The sequence below is a fragment of the Mixophyes fleayi genome, chromosome 5, assembly GCF_038048845.1.
Source record: "Mixophyes fleayi isolate aMixFle1 chromosome 5, aMixFle1.hap1, whole genome shotgun sequence".
Lineage (NCBI taxonomy): Eukaryota > Metazoa > Chordata > Amphibia > Anura > Limnodynastidae > Mixophyes > Mixophyes fleayi.
In genome coordinates, this window is record NC_134406.1 from 176,059,789 (window position 1) to 176,086,469 (window position 26,681).

The 26,681-nt window shown below is 39.0% G+C and overlaps 1 protein-coding gene across 2 annotated transcripts in view; it reads right to left on the bottom strand.

Moving 5' to 3' along the window:
* Positions 1-21,948, bottom strand: part of ELOVL2 (ELOVL fatty acid elongase 2) — an 81,949-nt gene extending 60,001 nt beyond the window's left edge. The window contains exon 1 of one of the 2 annotated variants that reach the window (XM_075213071.1): positions 21,757-21,948. In XM_075213071.1, coding sequence (XP_075069172.1) covers positions 21,757-21,759 — 3 coding nt within the window. In that variant the 5' untranslated portion in view covers positions 21,760-21,948. The remainder of the gene's footprint in view (positions 1-21,756) is intronic. The other variant, XM_075213070.1, reaches the window with a different exon arrangement.
* Between the last annotated feature and the right edge of the window lie 4,733 nt (positions 21,949-26,681).

A 26,681-nucleotide genomic window follows, 5' to 3' on the forward strand; every position in this document is an offset into this window, starting at 1 on the left:
TAGTTCTACAAGGAGCAAGTATGTTGCTTCTTTATTTTTTTTTATTTGTTTTTTTAATCTACTTGTATTACCTCAGGAATACCTCAAAGTATAGTGTTATAGTGTGCTGAGCCTGCAGGGGCTGGCTTGTAAATTTTAGCCTGGTAGGTGAGACTCGGCTCAGCAACCTATAAGGAACATTAGGGGAAAAAATGCAGGTAGGCCACTGACAGTCCAAGGTATGGGACCCCCTGCCCCACAGCCCTGCATAGCTTAGTGCTGGTTGTTGCATATGCAGGGGAATAGAAAATGGCCTTCCCCAAACTGTTGCCACAAAGCTGAAAGCATAGCATTGTCCAGAAAGACTTGGTATGCTGAAGGATTAAGATTGCCTTTCACTGGAGATAAGAGGCCTAGTCCAATCCTTGAAAAACAGCCCCATACCATGATCCTTCCTCCACCGAACTTCACAGTTGGCATAATGCAGTCAGACAGATAATGTTCTCCCAGGATCTGCCAAACCCAGACTTGCCCATCTGGCTGCCAAACAGAGAAGCGTGATTCGTCACTCCACAGACCATGTTTTCACTGCTTCACAGTCCAATGTCAGTGTGGTTTACATCACTACATCCAACGCTTGGCATTTGTCTTTGTGATGTGAGGCTTACATGCAGCTGCTTGGCTATGACATAGCTCTTGTCGCACAGTCATCGTGCTTACATTAATGCAGTGGTAGTTCGAAACTCTTCAGCTATAGAATCAGCAGAAATTTGGCGACTTTCACGCACTAAGCGCCTTAGCAGTCTGTGATTCTATGTGGTTCCCAAATCACTCAGACACGGTATTAGAGGTAAAAAAGAATTATGATTTATTCTGCAGAACAGGATTAAATACAACACAGTCCCCTTAACAATAGCAGGTCCACCAAGTTAGAAAATCAGTTCAAATAAATCCAGTGAGCTAGGTTCCACAGCACATCTCTGGCAGAGCATCACCTCTTGGCCCGAGTCAGTCACATACATGTCCAGCTCCCAGGGTAGCCTCTTTTATCACCTCCTAATCCCACCTTGGGAACTGCCTGCCCAGGGGAGTTGCAAAAGGTCTCGATTGGTTGGCTTCTCACACTATCCTACTCCCTCCCCTACCTCCCCAGGTGTCCTCCCTCAGGTGACCTTTGCTGGGTCCTGCTCCTGGCTGACTATGGAGCTCACTAGTGGACAATATGGAGCAAACCGAAGGAACAATGGTACCTTATTCACTCAACTCCTGAGGGTTTCCTGTGGAGGTGGAATTTAAGCCCTGAAGTGCTTTTCCATGGAGGTGTTATATTTCTATACAATAACCTTTATATTGAGACAATGTTCCGATTACAAAAAAAATCTAAGCCACACCTCATAACAATGGAAATTTGAGACAAATGGTAATTACCTTAGCTAACACAAGTAAAATGATTTCTGCTGTCCTGTTATTTTCACACAGTATGGCAATATTCTTTATATTTATGCTACATACAATATTGTAGGTAGTAGCAAGGGCAAAATGTACCTAATAACTTGAACTAATAATACACATAACACACCGATGCTCTGGTGTATATACTTAGACTGGGCCAAGGATTAAAAAGTACATTAAACTGTGAGAAACAAAAAGTTCTCAGTCCAGTAGCACCCCGTTACCTAACATTGTCGTTGACTCCGCTCTGTGATTTTATGTGATCTTACTCTTTGTGGCTGAGTTGTTACCACTTTCTAATACTATCCCTTACATTTGACCTTGAAATATCCATCAGGGATTAAATTTCATGAGCCATTTTATTGCAAAGGTGGCATCCTATCACAGTATCATGCTTGAAGTCACTGAGCTCTTTAGAACGACCCATTTTGAATCACAAATGTTTGCAAATAGAGACTGCATGGCTAAGTGCTTGATTTTATAGACCTCTGGCAATGGGTCTGATTGAAACACCTCAATTCAATAATTAACAGGTGTGGTCAAATACTTTTGTCCATATAGTGTATATTTTGTTGCTGTTCTGTTGTTTGTTAAAGGAAAAGTAAACATTTCAGCACTTTTTTATTTTGTTCTTATTTAATTTATTGACAAAAAGTACTTCAGCACATGGCACTTTTAAATTTTTTGTTTTGTGTGTCTCAGGTTTTGTTGAGGGGTTTGTGCGAGACCCTTAAAGGCAGCCCTCTCACATGTCATTGTCATTCTCCCAGAGAGAAGCTTCTGCCGAAACCAAGGGGGGTGGGGGGTGCCCACTCGAGTCTTGCAGTGGAGGTGAAACTGAAGATCTGGGGTTCGGTGATATCAAAGGGCCCCTAGCTTTGTAAAAGGGAGCCTGAAGACCTATATCCCCTAGGGGGGCTAACACCACAGAGTGATTTGGAGCACCTTGGGATTCAATAAAAAAAAAACCACATTGTTATTTAACAGAGACAGGGGTCCTTCTTCAGCTGGACAGTCAAAAGTGTGAAACAGTGGCCTGTTTAGGGAGAAAATCCTAGAGCCTGGTATCCCCCATTTAGGATGCAAGCCTCTTCCTTTGCCGAAACTTGAGACAGCAGGGATTTTGTTTAGCAAATAAATATTTTTATAGCAATTGGTTCTATGTGGGTGTTGGGTACCCAGAAAAGCAAAACTAGTCTTTTGCAGGTAACACTGATACTCTGTGCATTATATAGGCTATCATTTATGTAGCACATTATAGAAAATTATAGCTGGAACATAATTGGTTGCTATGGGCAACATCTCCACTTTTCCTCTCTAGACGCTTTCATAAATCTACCTTACAGTCCTTGATTCATTCTCTTTAAATATGCTATGTTTATTTATTCCCTTCTACACTCACCTATTGTATTTAGCTCATCTAAACTGACAGGTTGTTGTAAATGCAATGTATATAAATGAGACAAAGAAGTGGCTCTTGGGTAGGATGCAAATGTTCTTGAACGTGTGCATCAATGACAGTGTGGGCATACCACACTGATCAAGTATGCGTGACTAAGATATTATGGTTCACATTTTATTATATATATAAATAACACTTATTTTCTAAACATCTAAATGAATGTGAATCTGTTTATGCATGGTATATTTGCTTGATTATTTTGTCTCTCTGATTTACATCTCTTTTTTTGCCCCATGGCACATTTACCTAAACAAGAAAAAAAGCTGCTTACCTGTATTTCAGTCATTGGATACAATTGTGTTATAGGGGTTATGGGAAAACACCCTATAATTGCTTTGCTACATTTTTTAATATTTTTTGTTGACTGGGTAAATATAATGTTTGATTGGGGTCACACATTTCTGCTTTAAAAACACGGAAGCCCACATTTCATAAAGTTGTGAAGGGAATTAAAAGCAATCAGAGATCAGAAAATGGGTTATTCTTCAGTTGAACAACTAAACTGTTACATCCCTGTTGTGCATTAATCCATATTCTAGTCTTCATCTAGAACACTTTTAATTTCTTCTTTGTTTCTTTCTTTTCTAGTGCTTTGGATTCAACCCCCTCCCCCACTCTTACATTACATTGTTGGAGGATGAGTGTACATCACTTAGCACCTTACCTGTAGAGATACATTGAAGTGTGCAGTTCTCCACAGAAAATTGACAACTTAATACGAGTTATCCTAGAAATATATTTAAGGAGCCTTTTTTTACAGAAGAAAGCCTAGATAGTAACTTCAACTGTTTGTCAGGATCCCAATGATGTTGATAGCAGCTGCAGAGATTAACACGACCCCGGTATACACCAGGGACAACCGCAATGAGATGTGGGCTTAGCTGCGTGGGACATGCAGGTCACGGTCTTCAATGTCAGTCTCTGCTGATGCAGCAGGTGAACAGAATGGTCAGACAAGTTGGGTGGGTAACTGGAGGGCGAACATGGGTAGAATCAGAATCCAGAAGGGTAATCAGGAATAGCATGGTAGATGCAAGAAAATGTAATGGAGCCAAATCGTATACCAGCAGGATAGTCAGGAGTAGCGAAGTCAGACTGGGTAATCAGAATAGTCAAAATCAAAATCCAAAAGAGTAGTGAGGAATAGCAGCAGAGGTCAAAACCAGAAGTAAAATATATAACACACGAACAATGCTGGAGCAGTGTGGCTGGATCACTTTATAAATAACATATTTGTGGCTGAATCAAGTAGAAATAACTTATTGTAGATATTTATTTTATTTAGAAGTGCAGTGCTCCTCTGTATATCATTGTAAATGTACTTATCTTTTTATATTGGTATGTGTGGAAATGTATTTACTTCTGAGACAGTATGTCATATTTAGGTTTTGCAACTGTCAGGAGACAGGCAATCTCATGTTAATTAGACCTTTCATTGCTGAGAAACCAAAACATCTGTGGAGCCAGAAAGATAGGAGGAGGTAATTATACTTGCTGGCAGACTCCCTATGCAAGTGAACACAGATGAATGTGAATTTTGCAAGTTAAATTACGATCAAAGCAAGATTAGAGAAATGTTATATCCTGATGGTAAACATTCAATAGAAAACCTCAGACGTAGTGCTGCTGCTAATAGCAATGTAAAAAGGTGTTAAACCCCTCCGGGCTGATTTATGTGCATGCTGTATGAAGCACCTGGATCGGTTAGAGGGGCAGGAGGCTGGATTACCTCCTGCCAGGATATCTGTGTAAATCTGTATAAAAAGCGCACTGTTTGACCATGTATTAGTATTACACCATCTGTGCTTTCTGGATATCACTAGTACCTCAAACTAGTGTGTAGTTTAGGATTTTCTGAGCTAATAAACATCACCTGCTGTAATTCCTGTGACCTGCAGATTAGACCCAATAAAATCCGTTATTGAGCTGTTCTGAGGTTGGTCTAGTATCAACGCTATACCCGCTACCCTGCAGCTCTCGCCAGTGTGATAGGCCAGGGTGAACCATCCACGGAAAGCCTGATCTGAAGGTAAGAGGTCACAACAGACAGGGTGGCAAAGGAGGTCCATGCTGTCACAAGCAGAACAAAAGCCCCAATACTCTGGCACCCTAGGGGTGTTAAGAGTCTCCTTTATATGGTGGGGGCTAATTACAGAATCGGCGGTCAGTGAAATCACTGACCTGCCGACAGAGAGAGAGGAATCAAAGGAAGGCGCCCATCCCTGTGCAGAGGAGAAGATGCAGGGACAGCGCCTGATACCGTTACTTAAAATACAATGTTTGAGGCTGTTGCTTTCCATTTTACCCAGGCAGGACAAAATAAGCCATACCCTTGATCTGCACAAGCCATTTCCCCAATTCACACAAACTCTGTCCCAGATGACCCAATCATACCCACTTTCTGACCATCCTTGCCCAATTTCTGACAAAGCTCCGTCCACTTATGTGTAAGCCTTGCCCCTTTTATGGTCCACGAATCAAGACTGTTATGCCAAATTCAGGACACTTAGGAGTTATGCTATACCAGCTTTTTTAAAAAGACCATGTGCCATAAATACATTTTATCCATTATATGCATTTGAGGCCTAAGTGTAGACCAATATTATAATTTAAAACTATAGCCATTCTATCTGATGATTATGAATAAGTATTCTATTATTAATATGAAATACTTCTGCTAGACAGATGCAGGCAAAGGTTACAATTAACTCTATAGTGAAAAAAAATCACAAGTCTTGCAAGTGTCTAGCACAGGGCACTAGTGCTTAGCAGATAAAACATTGTTACAGCAAGTTAATAATAAAGTATGTGATCTTGTTGTCACATTACCCTTGAGTGGACAATAAGTGACAAAGCACTAAATATGCACAGTACTAACTGATCATTCCATGAATTGGCAGCGAATCATATATCTAAGTGACTTAATCACCTTAACAGGAAAATCTTCTTATTTAGAAAAAATGTCACGTGTGAATGGAGTTGCTAGGGAAGACTGGATTGTGCCTTCCCCCGAATGGATTTGTTCCCATATAAGACACAAAGGCAGGTACTCATTAAATGAGGAAACTATACATATTTGTTAAAAGCAGTAAGTAATATGTATTTTTTTTTTCATAAAAAAATGTCATTGGGCCCATAGAAAGCACAAATGTATAATTGACGCTGCCTGTTGACAATTTTAGCAGATGCATAAAAATGATGTTTCTATACAAACTGAAAACTAAAATCGTAATCATTATTAACAGTGATGATGTCTAGATATGTAATTACATACCAGGCAGTATTAAGACCATAAAACATCTTCATACTTATTGCGTTGTCCTTTTTATCCATAAAACGCAGACACCATTTAGTGTCAGGGGGGGTTAGGCTGTGTCAGGGGGGACTTAGGCTGTGTCAGGGGAGGATTAGGCTGTGTCTTGGGGGGATTAGGCTTTGTCTTGGGGGGGGTTAGGCTGTGTCTGGGGTGGAGTTATACTGTGTCTGGGGGGTCTAATGTTGTGTCCGGCGGGACTTATGCTGTATCTTGGGGGGTTAGGTTGTATCTGGGGGGACTTAGGCCGTATCTGGGGGGACTTAGACTGTGTCTAGGAGGGGTTAGGCTGTGTCTGGGAGGTCTTAAGCTGTGTCTTGGGGGTCTTAAGCTGTGTCTGGGGGTCTTATGTTGTGTGTGTGGGGGGGGGGGGTTAGGCTGTATCTGGGGGGATTAGACTGTGTCAGGAGGGACCTAGGCTGTGTCTTGGGGGGGTTAGGCTGTGTCTGGGGTGGGGTTATGCTGTGTCTGGGAGGACTAATGATGTGTCCGGGGGGATTTATGCTGTATCTTGGGGGGTTAGGCTGTATCTGGGGGGGGGGGGGGGAGGCTGTATCTGGCGGGCCTTAGGCTGTGTCTGGAGTGACTTAGGCCATATCTGCGGGGGTTAGGCTGTGTCTGGGGGGGGGGACTTCTGATGCTTTAAGAGGTGCTTGAAAACAATAAATATATATGTATATATATATATATATATATATATGTGTGTGTGTGTATTTTTTTTTTTTTATTGAAGGTGGAGATTCCTGCTGTAATTGCTGTCAATGTGCACAGTGCAATGTCCGTGTACCCCATCATCGGGAATTGAATCTCCCCAATGTTACTTTATGAATAAATTAGTTTAGAGTTTAAAATTTTTATTAATTTTCTCTCATGATTATTGAGTTTATGTTTAAGGGTTTATGAACTTCTCTTAATTTTTATTGTGTATTTATCTTTGTATGGGGTTGCAGAGCCCCTAGAGGCAGCCATTTCTCTTATACAGTTACACTTGTGTTTCTTTATTCAAACATATAGATATCTATGATTATTTTTATCACATATTTTGCTTGTTATATAATTATATACTGTGTGATCTGTGTTGTGTACTGTGTTCACTAATTATTTTCCACATTTCATATACATTTTTCAAACAGGTCCCAGCATTCCAGGATCTAGACAAGAATCCAGTACCAGATTGTGAAAGCCGCAATAACAGGTAGGTGAGAGCAACACCATTTTAATACATAATGGGGGGAATTCAATTGCTGGTGATGTGGAGTGCAGACATCGTGCCGCACACATTGCCAGCAATTACAGTAGAAATTTATGTCAAAAGCACCGCTGCAAAGTGTCTCACATTGGGGCTAATTGAATTCCCCCCATAATGTCATGTGTAAAGAGGAGCAGCCGCAGTGTATGTTGGCCACATCCCCATCACTTTGTGACCTCACCCCCTTTCGACAGAGCAGCCACTGCGCAGCATCGCACATCCCTTCTCCTGCTGTGAGTGGAGGGGGACCCAGAAAGTTGTTGTACCGGGGCCACAAATTCCTCTTGACGGTCCTGCGGCACCGTATATAGTAATCTCTGCTAGTTGCCTAATTGGTAAAGAATCCGGTATTGCAAGTAGAACAGGAGAAGGAGAGAGGGAATCACAGTGTGGCTTGTAACCATCTAAAGCTAGAACCCTTTATTCCATATGGTTTTATCCCCACTAAGGCTTACTTGAAAAGTAAAGAAGTATACAGCAACCACATCTCTGCAAAAACAGCTATAAAATCCACAAAACACCTCTAAAAAACAGAAAAAAAGATTTGAGAAGCAAATTTTCTCCCTCTACCACTGAAAAATTCTCAAAGTTTCGGAGTGAACAAGCGAATAGTATTGTAGTACTTAAGATGATGTTTAAATATTGTTGGAATTAGATGATGATAATGATGATTGTTTGTCTACCATAAGGTTTCGTACTCATGAGCATTAAAATCTGCACACTTTTTTTTGCCAAGCTTTTTTTTAAAGCTTGGCTAATACAGTTCCATGTCTGAGGGCCAAATTTATTAAGCTGTGAGTTTCCAGCAGGTTTGAAAAGTGGAGCTGTTTCCTATGGCAACCAATCCGCTTCTATCTATCATTTATTTAGTACATTCTACAAAATGATAGCTAGAATCTGATTGGTTACTATAGGCAACATCTCCACTTTTCAAACCCGCCAGACACAAAGTACAAGATTTTGTTTTTGCTTTTACCTGGCATTGTTTTTCAGAACAATGTTTAGCAGGGGCAGGCTGGGCTGGAGGGCAGGGGGCATCTGCCCCCTGAGCCGTTGCCATAGTGGGCTACCATGGGATGGGTCCTTGTTCCACCTGCATTTATTTTCCTTTAAAATAGGCTGCTGAGTCGAGTCTTGTTCCCCGGGCTAACATTTGCCAGCCCTCCCCTGATGTTTGGAAGTCACCGCATTATAAAGTGGAAACAAATGAGTGGACTTCTCCTTTAAGAGAACTGATTCTGTCTGAGACATCCATGAAACAGGATAGTGCCAACATAGTATGACCAGGAAGAGATGTTAGCCAATGGTACTTAATCGGTATCTAAATTTAGACATGGAATGAATAATGAAACAGGATGCAAATGAAAAATAAAGCAACAAACTCCTATAGCAATACAGAGTCATCTTACCAACTTAGATTTGTGTCCAACCATCATGAGGATAGAAACCACAAAAAGAAAAAAAATCTCTTCTGTTGAGGCACTTTCATTAGGCCCACATTAAATTTATTAAAAATGTCATACTTTATTAAATGATCCAAATTACCTATTCTCCACAAAATGTAAAATTAAAATACTAGCGTAAGAAAATGAGCATTGAAAGTTAGAAAAGTGAATTAAAAAGATTGATAAAAATAACCTATAAGGATCTGTTGTTGTTAACAGATTCCTACATTATCAGCATATTATTTTTAATATATATTCTTAGTAAATATGTGTAACACTTTAATTCTTTGTAAATCATCCCCTTTCAAAATGACAAGAGAGAAGGGACACTATTTATTGTAATTATTTAATATATTGAGTTAAGGTACAAAATATATGTCCTTCTTTTAACTGAAATTATTTTTCTTTCTCATATATAGCCATAGATAAAAAAAAATAATGCACAAAATGACACTTTGATAGATATAAATAATCACATTTTGATGTAGATACAGGTAGGTGATAGTGAATATATACTAGAAAGAAAATCATTTCAGTTAAAAGATAGGCACAAAGTGCTTTCTTTGACCAGATTTTTAAAATCAAAACAGGGACAAATTAGTGATGGTACAAAATAATCAAATTAAATCAACTTTTTGCGACATGAGATTGAGATACATGGTTGTTGGGTGAAGAAAGCATGACAAATATTACAATTTTAAAATAAGCACTAAGCACAAAGCTCATTGTGGTGGCAAGTATACAAAACAAACCACAATCCCAGTAGTTTGTACAAATCACAATGCAGACCATATTTTGCACTAAAGTTTACCACATGCTGTATTGCTTTAATGTTCTTTAAAATTGTGCCTCAATATTTTCTCATGGATTCTTCTTGGCCTCACCTGGTGCACTAAGAACCCATCTAATGATACAGGTTTTTTTTTTTTTGGTTTTTTTTAAGGCCACCATACCAACACACCGGAAGGGGCAGCTAGGCATACCCATCTTGTGTCTCCCTGGAGCAAGAGGACTAGGAATTAGAGTCACCACTAAGTTGGGGGAAAATCATCTTATTATTTATATGTTATCTTTTTTATGCTTTTTATTTTTCAAAGCTTTACTACAATATGAACAAAACATATTGAAAGTATTGCACAATGAAGAGAAGGGAAAAAAATATACAGATTTATTATCCTTTAAATATAGTCATATATCAGAGTATATAATTAAAAAAAAACGTATGCTGGTTCTTCCAATTCTTGAACCCGAGGTCCCAGACACCCCTATATAATAAAGGCCATCAGTTGTTGGCATTTGCATTCCAAAGACTTATGAGGTATTTTGTAAAACCCTGGGTAGATTATTATGCATTAGGTGATAAAGCTATTAATTCTGATATCTGCAAGCTTAAAAGTTTCTGCAGAGGCAATTTGAAGGAACGCCAGAAAGGCACAGTGGCCCATTTTGCTGCAAACAGGATGTGTGCAATTAATTTGTGCTTAAGAATGAGAATCCATCCAACTGGTTTATTGACGAGAGTGGAACAGGGCATTGGGGGTAGATTCATGCAGGGGCGGGCTGGCCCGGGGGGCAGGGGGGCATCGGTTCCCCGGGCCGCTCAGTTTATCCATTGTTAGGGCTGGCCGCCCAGTTCCTTCCCCCCCCCCCCCCCCCCGCTGCACTATAACCTAATTATTACCGGCGTCCGCATCACATGACACGCGATGCGGCCGCCTGTGCGCCCCCCGGGCTGCATCTTGCCAGCCCGCACCTGGATTCATGTATAGTTTATAGTACACTATAAACTTTCTTACCATTGGTCACCACCAGACATGTTTTAAAACAGGTATTATTAAATACATGCATGTTTAGCAGTGAAGAGGAGGAAAAGAGTTTAGTGACCCTGGTAGCGGAATAAAACTTTGTAAGAGGTCTCCTTTACATATACACAATCAAACACTAATTTTGTGGCTAGAATATTTTGCTTTTAGATTGCTCTTATATCAAACTTCCAAAATAAATGGTTAAATGGTTGGCCTTTAATAACTTATAGAAATGAATATATAATGTTATATAATTATACAATGTTTTAACTGAAGATATAGCTAACATGTGAGAAACATTTTTTTTTCTACAGTCTTACATTTCTGCAGTTACCACCTAACTTATCTTTATTTAAGGCCAAGGAGAAGTCAGAGTTAATGAAAATTGGTTGTAAGGGTGGGTTTGAAGTCATAAGATTATATTTCCTTTTGTACTTATCCCATATTCATAATACGTAAATGATAATAGAGTTAGGTTGAAAAAGAGGGATAGGCTGCGCTTCCTCCAAATATATGAAGCAGCCAAATGCGAACCTGAGAGTGTATGGGGGACCCCTAAACTCCCAACAATGTTAGATACGTATAAAAATAGTCAGGTTCTGGGCGCTTGTAAAGGAAAGATATATCAATTTAATATGGATAGGTCCACAATACGCTCCGGCCGGAACGAGACAGCTTAGATGTGTTAAACAATTAACATGCATCAATTGACACTGCCGAAAACAATGATAATGGTAAAAAACACTACAAACTCAGTGTGATTGCAAATATGGTTAGAGTGCACTTGCAAGCTACTAAAATATGAAATGACAATTGATATGAACCGCAAAAAGAAAATGTAAGGAAATATAATGTCCAGAGTTGTAAAATAAAAATGTTGGTGATGATGAAAAATGCAAGCAAAAATGAAATTGGTAGCCGTTACTCACATGAAGCAGGGATGTCTGGCTGTCTATAATGCAGACAGGCACTTAGTAGCGGTCCCAAAGTCTGTGCTGATGAGGTTAGATATAACGTTGATTTCAATGATAAAAAGCACCCAGCAGAATGCCAATTATTAAAACAAGAATGAGGAAGAAAGTTCTTCTAGTTCCTAAAAGGAAATCCTCTCCTTCTTGTTGAAAGAAAAAAAAATGATCCCGCTCAAATAGCGTGTGCACGCTGCGGGATATCTCCGTGTTGAGATTAAATGTATGGATATCAAAAATGCCTCCAATAATGGACAGGTACCCAGCAGAATATAGGTGGTGATGATCCAAATGTAGTCCTCCTAATCCCCAACGTAGTCTCTCTCTTTCTCATAAAGTTGAGGCTAAACAGGGGAAGCGGTAGTGCCGCTGCGGATGAGCGCATACACGCTACAGGCTGGTCTCCGATGTGGATGTCTGTATATGGTAATGTAAGATGCTAGCATGCTAGTAAGTTGAATAAAACTGAGTTGAGGGACAGTCTCCAACGCGTTTCGCCCGGTGGCAATGGCCAGTGGGCTTCCTCAGGGATAGTAATGTCCAACTGGTCTTCCTAGCCAGTTTTTAAAGAGATCCGGATGTGCCAATCAGCCAAGAGGCAATGAAATAATTAAGTAATTAGTGAATAAATCTGAGTACTGGTGATTGCACAACGATCCAACAGGCATGATGGAAAACAATAGTGCACTAGTTGCAAAACAAAAAAGAGCATGTTTGAACATATATAGAAAAATATATATAAATAGATCTGGTTGCATAAATATTAATGGGTGATGTACATGGTATATATATATGAAATGAACAAAAATAAAAAATAAAAAAAAAAATAAAAAAAATAAATTAATTAATAAAAAAAAAAAATATATAAGAAAAAATAAAAAATAAAAAATAATAATATAAAAAATAGAGTTAGGTTTGTGACCAATGCTCCTTTAAGTTGATACAATCCAGAGAAGAGCTCTTAAGGTGGTCATAGAGATCCAAGCCAGTGCTCCAAATGTATATATTTTACAAGAGATGGATCCTGCCATGATAGCTGCAACTTGTTAGCTGTAGTTTAATGTGCAGCGTTGGAACCCAATTGCTGGTGACCTGATAGTACTCAGAAATCGTAGTCAGTGATATAGCCACAAGTTCAATGCACAAGTAAGCAACCTGGGAGCAGTTACTAAGAGCCGGAGAATATTCAAAAACCGTGGCCAAAGACAATGACCAGAATTCCGTACACAGGTAGTCATTCTGCAGCAGGATAAAGCACTTGAGACTAGGACACATGAAATATGGTACCTGGACCATTCTTCAAGGAAAGAGAAGAGAAAACTCAGGTAATTATGAGCATAAAGGTAGGAGGAATTCTTGGACAAGTTAACACCTGGGTGTGACGAAACAAGGGACTGACTTTAATCCTTGAGGCACAAAGTATGGTCTTTGGTTGGAGTAGTTTTTACTCCCTTTGTCCTCCAGCTTCCAGGGTTGCAGGCAAGACAGGTACTAGGCATGTTCAATAAAGGTTTAAGACAGCTGGGACCCGCTCTCCTTAAGATTACCCATTAACTTTTAACTGTATGTTGATGATATGCAGAACGTATGTGTCTCTATGTCTATCAATCTCAATATGCTATATGCAAGAGAGCTATAGCCACCTTGAGAACAGACCAATCCAGCTGAGACTGACCCAAAGCGTAGCCTGCTCCCTGGAATGTACAATGCCAGTCCCAGCCACTACTGACTCGGGACTATGACTATTCAAGCGCAGCTATACTCTATTTGAAGTACCAGACAGAAATAGTCTTCAGATCAGCAACAAATGGGTTACTCCAAGAAGAAGGATACAGCTAATATAATCACCAGTGATTAAACTCTTCTCTGGGAAATCTATTGTGTGATACTCAGTATCCATAAACGGCAGGGGCAGGGGTCAGAAGATGGAGATGGGCAGCATCTGTCAAAAGAGCCACCAATCAGGCAACTGATGGCTGAATAATCCCTGTAAAATGAGGACTCTGAATTGGGGGGATTAGAAAACACTGCCCCAAACTATATAAACCGATGCCTGAAAATAGGAGAAGTCGTTATTCGGATTCTTGACTTCAGGACTGGTGAATGGCTACTGCTCCCACTAGATTGACTGAAGAAGTGTAGGCTATAGCAAAGGGCTGCAAGGACCAATAATCATTTTTCGCCATCAGGTATACCTGCGTGTCTTGTGGATGTGTGTGCCCGGTCGAAAGAAAGGTGACAGTGATACAAACTACTGCCTTGTTAGCAGTGTTGGTAGAGGATTCTCTATAGAGAAGGATCAAGCCTAAAATGGATACCCTAAGGGTTCACTACAAGGAAATCATAAAGTATTCTTTATCCGGATATATTACTTCGTGTGAAAATATGTTCCCACGTCCACAGTATTGGAGGCGGGTGATAGGCTGAAGGTAGCCTGATGAGCTCTGGTTTGGTGCTGGAGCCTTTGCCAGTTAACTTCAGGTATACTCTCTGGGTGTGGGCTGGAAGGTTAAGTTCTTGCGTTACTGATTTTGGAAACAGTGATGCATAAACCAGACAATGAGGCAAATTTCTAAAGACGATTAAAAAGGTTTGGACGGGAGATAGGGGGTTTTGACAAGTATAATAGCTCATATGGCCCCAAGAGCATTCACTATGTCTGGATTCATTCTAATCGTTTCAGTGAAATGCTCTATTACCAAAGTGGAAATGTGAGAGTTCTATTTCCCCTCACTACTGTAAAGTAACACCGTATTTTTATGCAGGATGTCAGATTTTCTGCTCTAAGCTCTTGTGTGGACTTTTTTTTAGTTCAGATTGAAAAGCATTAGACATCTGTGTAAAATATTCATCCATGCTGGTTGTCAGATCTTACGTAGTGTCTTACTTATCTATTGGTTTGACTAGTTGACAAGAAAATCCGGGATAGAAGAGGAATCTGGGAGGCAGGTTTTAGCTTATAGCTCCTGATTGTGAAGGGAAAAAAGTCAAATACAGATTTTTATGCAAAATCTTGGTAACTGGATCTACAACCCAGTAAATACCAGCAAGTCACCAATAGATTGTTGCATTTCATACATCTAAAAGACAGTTGTGTTCTGGGGAGAAGGGTAAATAGTAAGCCATTTGGACTTAGCTTTCACTCAATTACCACTTCTTAGTAAGAGGATACCTACATAGGCAAATCAAGGGGAGGTGGGTTTCCTAGTGCCTGGAAACTCCCCTCCAAGCCTGGGGCACTGTATAATTGAGGTGGCTAGACCCTGCTCCTGCTTTACACCGCTCTGCTTGAAAAGGGAGAGCTGCATGCACCTAACAGTAGTGCACGCAGCATTGCCCATGTATATTATGGGGATAGGAAGAGTTGGAGAGCAGCCAAGCACTGTCTAAAATTATAGCCACGCCCCCATGCATGCTGGTCACGCCCACTGGCGGCGTGGTGTGGAAACCCCCCTCTACAAATCCTGCGTTTGCCCCTGACCTACAAAGCGCCTTCCAAACTGAATTCACTGCGTAGTTGGACACTACCAGGGAAGTGTGCAAGCTTAAAACAAGAGATGATTTAAGATTTAATATATTTTTCACAGTTTATTAGCAATCTGAAGTGTAAAAAGTTCTTTCTTTACTATAATAAACATAGCATTGTTGGCATATTGCACCATATGTGCATGAATATACTTTATGAAAGAAGCTCTATTGCAATAAATAAAAATGTGCATAAATAGTAAACATCACACTGTATCATAAAAATAAAAACTATGAGGGGGTTAACTTAACAAAACTAGAGCAAAAGTACACAGGTACAGTAACCCTAAGCAACCAATAATAAGCTTTGAGTGGTCTAGTGCATCAACTGTCTGGTTGGTTGTTATTACACTTGTGTACATTAGTAAATAATCTATGTGTCAAATTGTCATTACTCCAAAAAACTGAACATTACAAGTCCAAAATGCAAGTATATTGAAGATATCAAATTATAGCTAGTAGATAGTTAAAAGCCCTTCACAGTACAATGCACAAGTCAGCCTCTTCTGTCTATTGAATGATAACCCCAGTTACATCTAATGTCACAGATTAACGCACCACATCCTCCAATGTTCTGATTTTACTGAAATGTAACTTTTTTTTTTTTTTTAAAAGGACCTTGCTATCATTAACTGGATAATTTAAGATATTTTAGATATTACTTAATATAAACAGTCAGAACCAAAAATTAGATAATGTGATACTTCCTCTGCAAAAGTGACATAACATTTTAGTAATATAGCCAAATCCACCATAGTTATTAGCTGTCATCCATCACATTCCTGCTACAATTAAATGAATGTAACAATATATATTGAGTGAAAGCCAAGTTCTACACTCTTCGGTAAATAAATATCTACTTTGCTTTACTATGTAACAATGTAATGCTAACATATTTACAAACTTCTACAACATTATCTGTACAATTAGTGAGTTCTGATCATCACTTCAGTATTCATTATTACAACTTGAGTATTATAAGGAACAGCACACCCATACTGTAAGATAATACAGATATATTGAAACCATCTTGTATTTCTCTGACTGAAAAAAGCACTCAGGCTGTTGTACTGTATTTGTACGGCTATGGAACTGCTAGCTGGTTCATGATGTCCTTATAACTTACAGCTGGATTATATTACCCCATATGTAAAACTGTCCTTTTAGATGAAGAACAACATTTAGTACTGAATACTCATCTAACAGGTCAAAGTGTTCTTATCAAACAGATGTTGTGTTGAGGTGCATCATTGCTTAGTTACAGTACTTCTACAAAACAAATCAATCTCACAGGGTCAGAAGTTGCAATAACTATTGTTTTTTCTTTTCTGTCACAATAACATGTGAATGACTGTTTACATACCTGACCGTGGCTTGAAAATATTACCTAGGTTACAGAGTCACAGAAAATGTAAAATAGAGGAATAGGTATAGATCACAAGCTGAAGTTTATAAATCACATCACCTGGAACTCAGCTTCTTGACTTTTTTTTTTATAATATTGTGGCTTTGATGGACATTGTTTATGAACACTGAACAGGTGTGTAGCATTGTTTAAAAGAATAGTCCACTTTTGTGTTCATGTGTTAATAAATTAATGAAATAAACCCAAAGGGGCTATTCTGCAAATAAAACACGATACCTAGTAATAACTGTTGTTGTAAGTACCATAATATTCAGAAACTCTATGATCCTCTCTGTTCAGTTCACAGGTGGTGACAACAGTGCAACACAGCACCAAAGGGGATGGGTATATCTTTGCATCTTCATTGTATATATCTGATATCTGATTAACTGATACCTGATATCTGATTAAAGTAGATGTATCACCATTGATGATTTGGCCTTGAGGTCAGTTGTGATGAAGGTGTCCCAATGAGGGCTTCTTGCTAATAGTCAAGGTACTTGAGGAGATCTTCAAGTCAGTCTCTGGATGGATGAGTTCTTGTTGTGTAATTATGTAAAGTTCATAATAGAGTACTGAGAGGGGTTGGGTACTAAATTCCGAGTAGCCAAACCCCGACCCCAAATAGGCCTACATGACAATGCCTATGGAGGGCTTACCGATACTCTTTTCCCCGACAGCTTGGAAAAGAGACTTGAGAGAAATGTGGCGCACCAAGAGACCATCCGCCCCAAATGACGTCAGTACAGAGGGTGACACTGTCATTCCTGCTATTACGGTGCTTATTTAAGGAGGCGGGGGCTTTACCAGCATTACAATGTTTTGTTTTCCCTTTAAAAACAATTGTACCACCGGGCGGACGGCCTCTTGATGCGCCACATTTCTCTCAAGTCTGTTTTCCAAGCTGTCGGGGGAAAAGAGTATCGGTGAGCCCTTCATGTAGGCCTAATTGTTGTCGGGGTTTCTGTAGTCGTTTAAGTGACTACCACCGACCGAGAGATGGATGTCCAAACACCAGCATGGCCAGGCATGACTTGCAGCTCTGTTCCCTCCAACCAGCTGGACATAACTGAGTTAGTTAGCCCTCACTGGTGATACATCTACTTCCTCTACAACAGACTACTATTGTTTATACTTTCATGTGGATCAGTTGGACCCTTGTGAGTAGTTTGGTACTATTGCTATTTTAGGAATATATTTGGGACACTCATTCTGCACTTTACTGTGTTACAGGTTGATACACGACACTAATACTTTCATGATTTATTCGGTATTAATATCATAATATTTTCAGAGGATTGATTTGTTGTCCATTGTCATTGTGCTCAAGATTGCTGGGTCAATAGGTGTGTAACTTAGGTTCAATTATCAGTATCGGGACACTAATTATTTATGATCAAGTTTATTATGAGCGTGGATGGGACATCCAATATTTTCCCTTGCTATAGTGCCACCAGCCCTAGCAGGCACAGCCTAGAGCTGGTTCTAGTAAAATCGGGGGGTCCCCAAGCTTTTTGTTCTTGTGGTAAGTATTTATTGCTCAAAAAATTATCCAAATGAATAAAAATTAAAGAAAGCTGTAAAAATAACTCACTTGCTGAATAGATCTGATGTTCGTCAAGTCCTCGATAATAGGAGTAATAAATGGTAGGTAATAAGTGTAAAGGAGGTTACTGGCTAGCTCACCTCACTCTCGGCTCCTCGACAGGACTGTCCTCTGAACTAAGGCATTTCCTTACAAACGCTTTTTCAAAGGTAATGAAACAAAGCACTCAGCAAAATTATATATTCTCCTCAACTTAAAAGCTGTCAATCATGAGCTCAGCGATTAGTGAGGTTCATGGGGAAAACAAATTCAATTTCAAACAATAAGAGTACACATTATTTAAAGAAAAGCCAGTAGCCTAATCAGATTACATTAAATAATAATTATAATGTACTAATAAAATATAAAAATAATAATACCACTAAAAATAAAAATATATATAAAAAGATAAAAGCAAATTAATTATATAACAATAGGGATACTGTTGCAAAATATGTCTTTAAGAGCAGCTGAAAACTCCACACATATACCTAATAAAATAGGGTAATATAGAGAACACATAGGCAAATTGTACATAAACTAACTGTTTATGGACTGGTGCAACAATACGCAGTGATGATGATAAATATATGAGCAGCACTATCTAGCCCCTTCTGATTTGCTGATTACCTACTGATGCTCCAACTGATAGTATTTAAATCATTAGAATGGTGGCTATATTACATGAAGTCTTGGTTGCCTATTCATATTACTTAACTGACATTACCACTTGGACTTAATTTGTATTTGTGTTTGTATTTAATTACAATTTATATTGAAAATACGACTTTCACATTTATTAATAATTATAATAACACAATTTCCTCTTGTGTATATGACACATCATTACATTATTATGTTGTGTACAAATAGGGTAATGGAACCTTAACATTTACTACTAATACTGTCAAGCCGCATCTCTAAGCTATCTTTATGCTATCATGGGACATATCATGGGCTATACATACTTGTATGTCTGAAGTACGTCTGGCGCAAAAGTTGCACACATCTTTACATGCATACGACTCAACATATAGAAGCAAATACGCTTTCTATGTGCCTCTTTTCCTATGTATGTGTTCACCTCGAAATGAGTCGCAATCTGATTATCTTTATTAGTAAAGATGGTGAGTTATTAAAATAGCTACCTATAATATAGCTAGATTCTGCTAAGACAAAAAAGGTGTCTAAGCTTTGGATGAGTGAGGAATGAGTATGAATGAAATCCAAAGATAATATAAAGAGGTAGCATACTGTAGTCTAATGTATTTGTGTTATTCTTAATAGTATTACACATGTTCTTAACTCTGTATTACAAATAAGTTTGATGCTTCCCATATATCAAGACCTTCTGACAGGGTAACTAGACATCTGTGGGCCCCAAAGCAAATGTTTGTAAGGGCCCCATATACTGCCCAAAAATAAAAAACACATATACACTAGGGTTTTGACAAGGGAAAAGGGCCCCTCCCAGCTTCGGGCCCCATAGCAGCCTGGGAATAAATGATAGAATGCGTTATAACCTTTAAACTTCACTGCGCTCCGTTCCATTTCTTTCATTATTTACGGATTAGTAGGTAGCAGGGGAGGTAACTGACATGGACTGTTAAAAATATTAGAACTTTATTACAGCTTCTGTGTGCTGATTTTATCTTGCTTACGTACAATTAGCAGGGGTATATTGTTTTCGTCAAGGTCAAGATATATATTTGCAACAGTAAGATCGCATGTACAGATAGATAACAGCTGATACTGAGGTGATTAGTCCACCTAAACACTTTAATAAAGAGGATTTGAAGGTTCTGAATAAATCTCCCAAAAAAACATACTGAAAAAATAGCAAGCGTATGGGGCCCCTATACTCGTGAGGCTCCCTGGCAACTGCCTGCCCATGCATAAGATGGCTCTGATAGCAGCTGCACCCCCCTGCTACTATAATAGTTACACCTTTGATTACGGGTAGCTCAATGGACGATGGCTGTAGTAAGAAAATAAAACTATAAACTCTTGTGCTGGAACTAATGTATATTAAAATGAAATTATATTATTGCACTGCAATGTAGAATATGTTGGCCCTATATAAGTATTATAATAACATTAGTAATAATAATTATTATTATAGGCCATTGCTATAGTAACTGCCAAGAAATGATGCTTTTGCTGGTTAGTAATAGCAGTGACTTAAACATTTATGTACTTTGGGAAGACTCATTTGGCATTTAATCAGTTTCAGCTTTCAGAAGCCTTCAAGTCTTTAATGACATCTGTTTTTCAAGGCACACAGACAGTGTTAATACAATACTTTTCTACAGAGAGTACTCTGAGAAATCTAGCATCCGGCTCCATTACTCAGATGACAGAGGTGTATTATCTGTATGGCTCTGTGTTCTTGGCAGAGTTTTTAGGTCATCCCGTTGGATTCTCCTATTCCCCCACCCCCACTTCATAGAATGAAATAAGGCATTCCCCTCCCCTTTCCTCAGCCCACTATACTCTCCTCCCCTTTACAGCCCCCTCTACAGTTTGATGGTTACACTGGACTCAGAATTGAGATTAGAATAGTGAGTTTCCGCCTGTTCTCATGACCCAGTGAAGGGTCACATTTTTGCACTTGATGAAAGAATAAATGCTATTGATGCAGTGATTTACTTCCCTGCACTTCTACCCCGCTATCCTAAAAACCATGGGCTCTGTGTCTGATTGAATGCTATTGAGGGTCCAGACAATGATGACAGAGTGAGAGCACAATGCTTTGCATCAGATTGACAGCCAGATTCATTGTTTTCAACAATGGCCAACAAATCAAGGCTTGCTTAAACGAAATAAATGTTTACATTGTTACAGATACACTGATGTTAGGGAGTCATTTGACAGCAAGACATTGCACTCCAGGTCAGCCAACTACCTGTCTAATCTAAGACTCCATGCTTCTAAAACAATGTCATAAATTTGCAATCCCCAAAACATCTTGTGCTAATATGTTGCATATCCCGGTGGTAACACTGGTACAGCTGTCGTACAATATGGTACAGCAGAAGTCTGATAGTGAATATACTATGATATTGGACGGCTCACAAATAAGCATGTGAGAGAAACGAGTCAGGCAGCTGCTTCACCTTACATACAGTCTGGGTGAAGAGGATAAACTGTATTACAATGTGTCTGGTGAAGGAGGGGCAGAGGAATGTATTCCCAGACCCCGGAGAGCAGAGAGGCTACTTCAGCAGGTGCACGATTTATAGAAGTAAAATAATCAGTGTAGATGAGGACATTTCCAGCATGCTAAGCATTATTTAAAGTAAATCTTACTTTGCATGATTTTTTACATGCAAATGAAAAGCGAGAGTCCACTCCAAACTACATTGTGTTGCTACAACAGAAACAGTAATGCCTGCTTTTTCAACCTAATACATCTTGCATTATCCCCGGTCACCTCCCTCAAATCACAGATTACAATACAGGATCTGCACAGTAGAAGCTAGAATAAAATTGTACTACACCACTACACAGCACAGCTAAAATAATGAATGAATCAAGTGGTGCTGATCTTTCAAATGAATGCACTTACCATACTGGTGAGATGTGATGAGAGCCGCACCGACAGGAGCAGTAGCACCAAGAATTGCAGCTGATTGGGCGAGCGCTGTCCAGGGTATCCAAGTGGCGCTGCTGCACAGCGCTCCGGGTTGGAGGATGTCGCTGTTAGTCCTGTAAAATAAAAGAGGACGGCCACCGTCAGTATGTGAGGCTTGATGAGGCTATAGCATTGTGACGTTATAAAGGGGCGTGGCCCTGCTGCTTCAACTTGTAGTGTAGTGTAGTGTAGTGTGTTTAACCGATTGTTGTACAGTAGGGGGCGCATAAAGACACCACCTACTCGCGCTTGTCACTAATGCTGGGTATTTACAGCAGCATGCATATCTCTATGCTCTTATTGATCTTGTTAATGGAAGCATTACCAGTAAAGGCTGTCCCAGAAAATAAATGCATTTTTTGTATGGTTGCATAGTAACCAACTGTGTCTAATTTCCATAGACAGTCTCAAGCCTTTAACCCGCTAAAGATGCAGAGTACATTGTATATTTATGACAGTACAGTAGCATTTGTTTGCTATGTAGTGATTAAATGAGAATCTTGTTATTAGGGTATTTGAGTGAACTTTATATTTTTACATTCTTTTGACAGCATTTTTAAGTACTCTTGTTTTTAAGGTTATATAGATATGTATTTATTTTGATTCCTAATATATGCAATTTTGTCTAGCTTGGGAAAGGTTAATGTGTGTTTCTTTTTAACCTTTTTTTATTTTTTTTATTTGGATATTATATTAATGTGCCCCAGTTGGTCAGAATAGACGTTGTAGGACATTAAACTATATTTTGATTTTTATGTAGCACCTGGCACTGCCATATAATTAAAGCAGTTGCCCTTACCTTTGATAGCGCTAGTGGAGCAGAGATTGTGATATATGACAGATGTGCATGAGGATAGGGACAGACTGCAGAAGGGCACTGCTAGAAGGAGTTCACGATGGAATGGACAATTGGTTCTTCACAGTTGGAGAAGTCAGGGAGTGAAAAGAGGGGAGATGGGAGTTTGTTATCTAGGTGGCTACCTGGAGACCTAGTTATTTGGAAAATGGTGATAGTTTTTGACAGGGCTGAGTATTCTGGATGAGAAAGCATATTAGAGATCATTCTACCAACATCTCAGTTGATTCACTAAGGAAAACGTCCAACTGTGGTAAAGGTGACAAGGTCATATGTGTCAAAATCACTATTGACAGTTGTTGAGGAAATACAGATAAGTGAGACATTTATACTGTGGAAAATATATGTTGAATAATTGTATTAGCTGACAGACGTTAAATGCAGACAAGTGTAATACTCACTGCTGAAAGTACATTAAGCACGAGGAAAGGGATGTTGATTCACACCCATTGGAAAGTGGACATATGTATGTACTACAAGTTAACCCATGCATGATACTCATGCATTCTAGTCAAATCAAGCTACTTAAGGTGTTAAAAAGGTTCTTGTCATGCATTTGGGCCTAACCCAGGCCTCCTCAGGGGAAGAGCGTTACTTCCCGACGCAAGCGCCCTTTTTTAACGTGGTTTTGTCCACATGTCACCACCTCATCATTTTTCTCCATCACCTCATCCTTCATCTTCATCGCCACATCCTTCATCAAGCTACTTAAGGTGTTAAAAACTCCCCACTGTCACCCCCGGCAACCAACAACCACTCCCAACTGTCACTTCTCCTTCAAGAAATATATAGGTCAGTGTATAACTCTGCCCAGCAGGTGGCGCTGCAGCTTGTTTTTTTTCCCCACACACGCCCCTAGGCATTTATATAGTAGATACTGTATTGCAATCTTCCTCAAGTAGAGATAGGAAATTATTAGTATGCTAAAAGATACTACACTACTTTTTTATTGAAAAAGTATATTTGTATAAAGGTAAAAAAAAAACATACGATACATTACATTCAAGTATACGTAGTATACCGTAAAACATAATCATGCATACTTTTTAGCACAATACAAGACATAAGGTGCACGATATGACATCCTACACTATACATCAAGTATTGCACTAACCATGCAAACTTCAACCATATAACAGATTCAAATAAGCAATGGATGTAAGGGGACGGTAGGTGAGAGGGGTAGGGTGGGGAGATCACAAGCACAAAGCTTTATTGAGAGACCGACACAAATATAGGGAAAGGTGCATAAATTAAGGCAAAACGTCAAACAGTGATGGGGTAATGGGTTGGAGGGGGAGTCACAAGCCCAAAGCTTTATTGAATAAACACACACGTGGGGGAAGAAGGATAAGAGGGAGACAACAATGAATCATCTTCTTCCTCAGGACTGTCAGTGGTGTTCTAGCAATTTAGCAGGCTGTGGATCAGCCTGCGACAGTTCTGGATGGTCATGTTCTCGCCTTTCAAAATAAGGCGATTCCTGGCAAGCCTTATAGCATCCTTAGATACTACGCTACTACTATATGTAGTAGCCATTCAAATAATATATTACTCTATACACCAATATAAATATCTCTATTCAGACATAAAGTTATTAATCGTATCAAATTGCAGTGCCACCTGATGATACTTGTTCCGACTACTTATCTTCAATAGTCAGGCTATAGAAACTTGTTCTAATTTGACTAAGGAAATATCTTCATTTAATACAAAGTTATAAAAGATTATTTATATACTCTTCATCATTCTTCAATTATTTTATATCTCATTTTATAATATCAGAATTCAGCCATAGTTGAATGAGCTCACTGACTGTGCACATACAATCCCTTCCCCCACCTGTTACTATGGAACTTGAATATCCGAGAAACAAGGTTTGAGCAGTTGGTCAAATTAACATGTGAAAGGCTGTGGTCTGTTTCCTGTGGAAAGGTAAACTCCGCCCACAAGAAAGGTTTTTGATCTCATGTAACAAGGGAAGTGAAGAACTTCTGGCTATTTTTCTACCTGGGAGGACACACATGGCCGAACTGCTGGAATGGAATGGTGGTTTATATAAGGGGCCTGGAGAGGCCATTCATATTAGAACCTGGCTAGCAGGAAAAATGGTATATTGGAGTTTGAATGGAATGAATGAAAGGTGAGTGATTCTGGGAACATAGTTTAATGTGTTTTTGAATGGAAGATGGTTGACTAATGTTGTAATGGAGTTTTGTTAGGTTATTTGAATGAAATTTGTCTGAGTTCAGATAAAATGGAATTAGTGAAGTTTTGGTCATGGAAGCATTTGTGGTTTTGGCAAAGGTTATTCTGGGAAAGCTAATGAAAATTGCAAATGTTGTATAATAGAAGTGTATAGAAATAGTTTGCTTTATGCAGTTTAGTGTAAATGTATAGTAAGTGTATGGAAATTGTTGTGCATAGTTTGCTTGTTAGATAGAATGGTGGTTTTGGAAAAGTATTTAATCGGAAAATGAAGAAACCATGTAGATGGTATTGGAAAGTCTGCTATGCTGCTGTTGAAAAGTGTTGCGAAAATTAGGATTTAGATGCATAGCAAGTGATTGGATTGTTCAGGAAGTGGTCAGATTGTTCAATATAATGTCTTGTTAGACTGTCGGTTTAAAGGGTAGTTTTTAACTCTTAGGGCTAGATTTACTAAGCTGCGGGTTTGAAAAAGTGGGGATGTTGCCTATAGCAACCAATCAGATTCTAGCTGTCATTTTGTAGAAAGCACTAAATAAATGAAAGCTAGAATCTGCATACGGATTATAAAATAAAGGGATAACAAACAATTGAGTCAGTGACTGTTCTGACTCCTTATTACATATACAGTATATTGGTGCAGTAAATTTAGGAAATCCAAAAAATTGCTTTTGCCTGTTAACTTTGATTGAAAGACATATTACTTACCATGTAATATAGACTGAAGAATATATTTATGTGCACCAACCAAGCCCAAATTGGCCATCTGGCAAATGCCAGAAAGGCCGATGGACACAGCGCCGACACTGCCCCGCTCTCACCAGACCCTACTGTCACTGATTGATGTTTTTTTAAGATTCACCGATGTTAATACAAGCGGCTTTTGGCTTTGAAAAATGGCATGCGCATCAGCATCTGCTCCTCTCATGGCCATTATGCATTAATCACAGAACAGGTGGGCCTGTGAGCTGTCAATGCCAGGGCTGATTTTTAGTCCAAGTCCGGCCCTGGCACCAATGATCAATCAGTGGCACCAGTTGTGTAATATACAAACGGCATAGGTTCTCTTATGAATTTATACATTTATGGAGTGAAATTTTAAGGCTGAAAGTGTAAGAGGGAGGGTGACTTGAAATTTTAATGTGTAGGTTTTTTTACGTCACTTATTCAGAAAACTCTAAGTTAGCGGTTTTCTTCACCATGATGAATAGGAATATAGTAACATAGTAACATAGTTGATGAGGTTGAAAAAAGACACCAGTCCATCAAGTTCAACCTATAATATACTTATGTGATTCGCATTGTATTGTTGTATTCTATTACTTACTGTGTTTTGCTATTTATTTAATTTTCAAAATCCAAGAAATGTATTCTGTTCATGAATTATCGAACATATCCCCAAAATAAATACTTGCCATACTTACCTAGATTATCTTAAATGTTTTGGGATTTGGTTTACAAGGTACTCAGGAGTACTCAGGTACTTGGGCGGAGGTTTCCTGGGACAACTTCTGGTTTTCAGGTCTAGAACATTTACCTGTAAAGACCAAAGATCCATTTGGAGGCACCAATTCAAATCAACTGGAGTGAGTATCTCTCCATTCAATTAACAGCACCTTAGTTTACCTAGCTCAGTATTAGGGTTCAGCCAAACAGCTGTTACATTTATATCACCTGTTAGTTTATTCTAATGGAAGATAATGTATCAGCTGTAATTAAAGCTAAAATGAGCTAAAACAAGTATTTTGAAATTATTTATTTACTGTTTTTCTAATTGTTCCATATTACAATTTTT